This window comes from Vitis vinifera, chromosome 18, assembly GCF_030704535.1.
Source record: "Vitis vinifera cultivar Pinot Noir 40024 chromosome 18, ASM3070453v1".
Classification (NCBI taxonomy): domain Eukaryota; kingdom Viridiplantae; phylum Streptophyta; class Magnoliopsida; order Vitales; family Vitaceae; genus Vitis; species Vitis vinifera.
In genome coordinates, this window is record NC_081822.1 from 5,526,400 (window position 1) to 5,533,373 (window position 6,974).

At 35.8% G+C, this 6,974-nt stretch overlaps 1 protein-coding gene across 2 annotated transcripts; it reads right to left on the bottom strand.

Moving 5' to 3' along the window:
• Nucleotides 1-1,440: 1,440 nt before the first annotated feature.
• On the bottom strand, nt 1,441-6,610 carry LOC100267834 (uncharacterized). Of its 2 annotated transcripts, XM_002285659.5 has the most exons (6): nt 6,051-6,610; nt 4,755-4,845; nt 4,343-4,506; nt 2,429-2,456; nt 2,150-2,258; nt 1,441-1,780 (listed from the first exon to the last, which is right to left on the bottom strand). In XM_002285659.5, the coding sequence occupies exons 1-6, from the start codon at nt 6,297-6,299 to the stop codon at nt 1,699-1,701; spliced, it is 723 nt and encodes a 240-aa protein (XP_002285695.1). In that variant the 5' UTR covers nt 6,300-6,610; the 3' UTR covers nt 1,441-1,698. The 2 variants fall into 2 exon arrangements, with proteins under 2 accessions (XP_002285695.1, XP_059590415.1); XM_059734432.1 differs by lacking the exon at nt 2,150-2,258 and having other exon boundaries at nt 6,051-6,570.
• Nucleotides 6,611-6,974: the final 364 nt, after the last annotated feature.

Below are 6,974 nucleotides of genomic sequence, written 5' to 3' on the forward strand. Positions count from 1 at the left end.
CTCTTTCATTCCTTGAATTTCTTTGATAGTCCTATTTCGGTTGATAGATGGTTGACGATGTTTGATATGGGTCATATTGTAGTTTCTAAATACAATGGGTCGATTGACAACATTGTCTACACCTATGTGGAAGATTATATCAATTTGTTTTGTTAATAACAATCATTTTGTGAAAGTAATATCATGAATACTTATATACTTTATTTCCAATACCTTAATATTACTTAATGAAGTTATTTACTACATTATAAAAATGATTTCTAGGTTTTGATGCAACCTAAAGCCCCGATGCCATCTATTGCAAGCAACTAGTATAGGAGCCAATATCTTTTTGCTAAGTGTTGGATGACTTCATATGTACCTGCTAATGAGATATTTTATGGTTTAATTTCTTACAATATTATCACACAAGATCCTATTGATGTGGATGTTGATGTATGATGTATGATGTAATACTAATGTTGCATGACAATGTAATCAAGGAAGATACCATGTATTTAGATAATGATATATGAATTATTATATTATCATTGTCGTATGATGATTTAGATATCAATTTCACTTCAAACATTGATGGTAGTGTTTAAGTACATACAATCGTTAAAAAAGTTACAAACATAGGATATATCCAAATAAACTAAATTAATATGCTTCATAATTGTAAAAATAATAAATCTAGTTAAATTAAAGGAAAAAAAAAATTTAATTTCCATCTTGTTTGGCATTGAAGGGTTGAACATAACTAAGATGCCTAATCTTGAAAGACTAAACATAACTCAATGTCCAATCAAAGGATGATAGCTCAAATGTCAACACTAAAAGGCTATACATAGATAAAATGTATAAAACTAAAGGTTCGGACATCCTTCCTATGTCCATTCTTCTAAAACCAAACATAACTGAAATATTTGGCTTTCTAAGACTCAAAACCATCAATTCCACCTTTTTCACCATTTACATTATAATTTTTCTAGATTTCTCACTTCTAAATCACACCTACATTCTTCGTAACCGTTTAACCATTTTTACAATATTTTCTTATTTATCAAAAATTATATATATAAATAAACCTAAAAGATCTTCATGTTCTATATTATATGAATTCAAACAAAATACAAAGAAAAATAAAATAAAATAAGCTATAAATACACCTCTCATAATCTTATAACATCAAATTAACTTCAAATAAAGTGATTTGTAGTTAGGGTTTCTGATCCTGTGATTTGCATAAGTATTGAACTAGTTCCATTCGATTATCTGATTTAACCCCCAAGTTAGCCTATTCGGATTTTTAAAAAACATTTGATTCCAACAGGCCAAAATACTCCAAAGGGCAATATCTCATAGTCCTGCTTCCAGATAACCATGATTGTGTATGCTCGGGGCTGCAATGAATCATCAATCCCATGGAAATCCCAAACGGTACCCTTATCAAGAAAATTAAGACTGAAACCCCACCACAATTAGATGAACCCAACCAATTGTAGTTGCTGCACACGGGAGAAATTCCAAATGAAGAAATATTTACAAGATTAAATTTCAGCATAGCAATAAATCGGATCTATAACCACAAAAAGAATGGCATTAATGTTACACATTTTGCAGAACTCCAAAGCTGGCATCAACAGCACAATCACAAACACACTACCCAATCTCAAAGCATCAGAAGTTCCTCCAAGCACCCCAGGCCGCTAGCCACTAGAAAAGCTTTGATATCACTCGACAAGAGGTCCAGAAGGCTGCAGAGGCAACCCTAAGTAGTGCTGGGTTTTGGTATATCCTGTAAGCAGCAAACAAGCACACAAGCACACAAGTCAATTCTGGAACTACAACACAAATGTGTAAGAAAATACAAGTGGAGACATAATATAATATATGGAAGTAAGGGGTTTGGGAAACTTTGCTAGGAAAGACAAGCGTAACATTATTGAATGAATGATTATAAAGATCTCTAATAGCACCTAGAGCTGGACTTTTCCTGATTGGCTGCAATGATAATAACATTGTTTGAACTTTTTCCCCTGCTCCTTTCTTTGTTTGTAACAGGTTTGTAAAGAGGGTTACCAAATCCGGAAGCATAGGTGAAGCATATTAATGATTTTGAAGTTTGGATGCACAATATATCGTAAGTAGTTATCCAATAACCTACCCGATGGCAGTTGCCCCCCAGGATGCTACATTATAAATGACTTTGCTCCCATCCCATGCCTTCCGAAGCTTTCCCTTTTTCTTTTTTACAGAGAATGTTTTGCTCAGGGCTATCAGAAAATTAAAGAATGTCAGAACTCTTGTTATCCATTTTCTACAGCTAACTTGTTATAATGAATGCAGAAATATTAGATGGAATGAAACAAATGAGAAAACAGAGTGGACAGGTTTTCTTTTACAAAAATGTTAAGAGAGAGCATGGAAAAGTAACCAAACTCACCTTCCTGAAGTTGATTAGGAGTTAATTCCTGCAAAATAAACCACAATCAGTTAATATCAAAAGGCAAATACTGCACATGCAGAGAGGTCATGTCTTACTAAGCTTAAACAATTGTACATTTGCGCATACACCATTTTATTCAGGTTGCTAGATTCTTAGGCTTCCAAAAAGAACTTGGGGAGGGTACCAAGGCAGATTCACAAGTAAAACCAGTGAATTCATGGGATATATTTGAATCTTAAAATTTGGTAACATGACACAAGTGAAAAAACAATTTACTTTAGTTGAAGCAACAACTGTAATTTGGTATTTGGAGAAGACTGCACAACCTTAACATAAGACAACAACAAAATCTACCCACTGACAAAGGAAGATAGCATGTCCATCATAGGCTCATTCTTGATCGTTCACTTAGTTACACTTGAACCTTCCTGGCTCCTGAATCACCAAAATTTTTATATCCAAATTGATGTAGAGCTTCACAGGTTTTTCTCTATTTACACTATCTAAGGACAGTTCCAATTAGTCTCAAATGTGAACTAGTTCAAGTTTCAACCAGTAAGAACATGGATCCATACAAGTCTCCCTTAGCTGAAACCATTAACTCATTACACATCCTAATAGCATCAATGTTTTCATGAAAGATGCATCACATGGCTCTGATATGCAAAGAGATGCACCTGAAGACAAACCTGACCATCAAACAATGTGCAATAGTATAGTTAAAATTTCAGCAATTCTTACTGGACAATAAATGGTGGATGATATTTAAATAAAAATGAATGAAAATGAAAATAAACAAATATGTGTAAAACTATGCTTCAACCTGCTAGGCTATAGACACTTGTAGCCCATACAGGATCTTCAGTTGCACCAGCTACACATCATTTGGACATATGCTCTCTCTCAATTTTGTTGATTGTATAAATTCAAGTAAACAACAAATGGATCCCCATCTTGGGTATACCACAGCCTACAGCTGTAGAAGAGAGGTAGGAGAAAGTAAGTTCAGCAACATGTGCCACCGGAATTGAGGAAAGTAATGGGAATTTTAAGCTCTCTGTTAACCTTTCTCCCTCTCCTCAAAAAAATTGAAGGGGGAGAGAAGGGGGTGTTAAGAAAGATAGAAACACCCATGACATGGACTATGAGTTGTAACTAAATTCTTTTCTCAGTTCAATTTTCCAGTTATCACAAATAGCTGGTGTTCAGATGTACATGGAAATTTTTCTCAGTTTAGTTTTCAGTTAATCCACAATTTTATCTTCCATTAAAAAAATATGAATTTTTTTTTAAATATAAATGTTGTTAGATGGATGAATCAACTAGGCAGGAAAGAATAAGCACATACAAATGTCATCAATCATTAGTGGAGATCCCCAGTTTCCAAGCCCATTCACTTAAGTTTTGTGCTTCCAACTGATGATTGGAATAAAGAAGCGCAACAAGACATTGTAGTAAGCGAATTTAACCACCAGACTTCATTGGACAAGGCTCTTTGTCTTAACTATTAGGTCAACCCACAGCTTGGAAGGATAGAAAAATAATGGACTGTCTATGCTCCAAATACATCAAACTCAAATAAAATGGTAAAGTACATAAACTGAGGCAGAACTAATGAAAATAACAAGGAAAAATTTTTCAAATTTGAGGTGTAATCTGGAGAGTGCAAGTGTATTAAAACAATGAGACAAAAGCTCGATAATCTTTCCAATTGTTTAAAGATCCTTGTTAATGCAGCAATTGAAAATATCTTTGAAGCATTAAGAACAAAAAACTCAACCCCAAATATGAAGCACACTACAAGGAATAGGATGTAACTAGCTTTTTCCATCGAGCCAACAAATAAAAAAAACGATGGAAAGCTTGACCAAAAGAGGTTTAAAGACTATCAACTCAGAGAATTTCCCATACCTTAGTCTGTTTTAGGGACAACAGATATGCAGCCATGAAGCACGCAATGCCCTCCACTATATCCTCTTGCCTAACAAGAACATAATTTTCTTGGTCCAGGTCACTAATTCCACCTTCCCATAGATCATTATCATTGATCATGTCCCAAGAGCTGCCTTCTTCGGCTATCAAACAAAAATTCTGTAAGCAATCGTACTAAAACCAAACATCGTTAGAAAGGGGTGGTCAGTGCCATTGAAAAAATAATGTTCTTAGTCATCCAAAACCAAAATTCAAAGTTGTCCAACGAACTTCAACGAAATAAAGGGAGATGTATGTGCACTGCATTAGGAAACATGCCAAAATACTAAGAAACATGTCAAAATATTGTATTCTAGTCAATTCAAATAGGAACCTAGCTTTGGATCCATACCAGAAATATTTTGTGGAACTGAAACCTGGGCACTCTCGAGCTTTTCGAGGAAATCGGGGCATTCCAATCTAGATTTGAGAAGATCACACAACTGCATAGAGGAAAAAATGCACACAGGTGCACAAAATTTTAAAATTTTAAGGTGATAAGCTTTCAGAATGAAGCATCTACCATCAATCAGTTGAGCCATTGAAATTGTATAACACATTCAAAATTGCAAATATTTAAGGATTTCATGGAGCTAGACGATAAAATTAGGAGATGATGAACCCTCTTTGCATACAAAGAAGAAAGTGGTAGGTCCAGGACCGATGCAGAGACAGAACAAGAAGTCCTAAATGCAATCTGCACCTTAAGTCACTATGATGTCTTTCTACACAGTTTTAGTTCTTCAATGTAAATTTCATGCACAAGCAATTGGCAACCTACAAACATCATACAAAGAATGTATCAAATTAATTTTTGGGGTCCTGGGCGCATGAAATGTCATTCAAGGGAGATTCAATGCCCATTTCTCTTAAAACAAGTATTATGTTGATGTAGATCATGCAACTTATACCAAATAATGCTGTATTGATGGGTGTCAAATCAAAGTTTCCAGTTGTTCCCTGTGCATCTTTAGGATGCCAGAAAACATGCACAATTAAAGAATCTACTCCTAATCTCATGCTCATTGATAACAAGTCTCTGAACCTCATATTTAATGCACTTAACATGATGGCAATTCCTAATTTTTTGCTTTCCCTTATTCCAACATGATTGCTTTCACCTCATCTTTATGCATAATCTACAACATTGAACATGTTACATCTTATACAGTGGATCTTCCTGGTTCTTGTTTAGCGAATTTGTATGTTCCAAATCTGTGCCAATTTTCGCCAATTCTATGCCTTGGTCAATATTTGCAACGTGTTCTTTCAGAATCAACTATAATTTGGTACATATAAAATATTACTAAAAAAACCTAGCTCTGTCAAGCATGTCTTTACTATGACAACATCACATGCCATTTACAAATTCTAACATCACAACTCCCCTTTCCTTCCTTCTTCAAATCAGTAACCAGCATCCATACTGAAACAATATCATCGAGACTTTTACCATTTCTTAATGTCAAACATATTCGATCCAAGAATCAAAACCCAAACTACTCGAAATTATTCTCCTAAGTTTCTACGGCAGTGAGGATAAAAACATTCAAACAAAGAAACTCGGCCAATCAAATTCCGCAATTCACCGACGGAAGAAAGAAAAAAAAAAAAAACCCTAAAGCAAGGGAAATCAAAATTTAAAAACCTCATCGGCCTCCCGGTCGCGGCAGGGAGAAGCAGAACCGTCACCCTCGGCCTCCACCTCGGCACCATCAACGGCATCATCTTCGTCATCGCCGTCGAGGACGTCACCAGTGTTTTCGAGCAATTCGAGAGCTCTTTGACATTGCTCGAGCACAGCCTGCAAGGTCTTCCTCTTCACGAGAACCCGATCCTTTTCCACCTTGGGAACATCGCCAGACGAGGATTTGGAACCTGAAACCTCGACCTCCATGCCCTACAATCCAAAAATCACAAACACAGACCCACCCTGCGTCCCTTCAAACCCTAGAATAAATTATATTTATAATTATAATTATCGATAATATTATTCCTATTATTATTCTAGGCCATGTGCTTGGTTTTGGAGTTTGTCTGGTGGCGTAAGGCGTCTGAGTTTGGCTACTTTCTGGTCTCCTTCGGCATTGGTTGGGTTCCGTAACTAGGAATCGCTCCCAGCTACACGGCAGCGATGCATATGTCCTCACCTCACTTCATCTCCATATCTTTTTCATATTTCGCTCAAACCCCAAACTAATCTCACTAATATCGTTCGGACCCAAATCGGTCGACTTTTGAAATACCACTAACCTACTTATTTTTATTGTAAATTACATTCTTCCCCCATTATTTGCACCGTTTTCACTTCTCCACCCTATATTATTATTATTATATTTTTAGGGCGTTCAACTGGACGAGGCAACTTTACCACTTCATAGTAATTTGATATGAAAGTGATATGACAGTGGTGGTGATTCCTATGACCAATAGTTAGAAAAGTTAGAACATCCAGGCGACTAACCGCGAAGGTGAATTGTCCATCCTACCTCGCCAGATTCTTTTTCTTGAAATGAAAATGAATGCAAAAAGTTAGGGTGTGGTTCGTCTCCGAGAAAACAAGTTTAGTAAT

Excerpts from the sequence above, each read along its gene's own strand:
- LOC100267834 (XM_002285659.5), bottom strand. The coding sequence starts at position 6,299 with ATGGAGGTCGAGGTTTCAGGTTCCAAATCCTCGTCTGGCGATGTTCCC. Across the intron at positions 4,846-6,050 it reads GCGACCGGGAGGCCGATGAG|TTGTGTGATCTTCTCAAATC; the intron begins GTTTTTAAATTT and ends TCCTCTATGCAG. Across the intron at positions 4,507-4,754 it reads AGTTCCACAAAATATTTCTG|CCGAAGAAGGCAGCTCTTGG; the intron begins GTATGGATCCAA and ends TTTGTTTGATAG.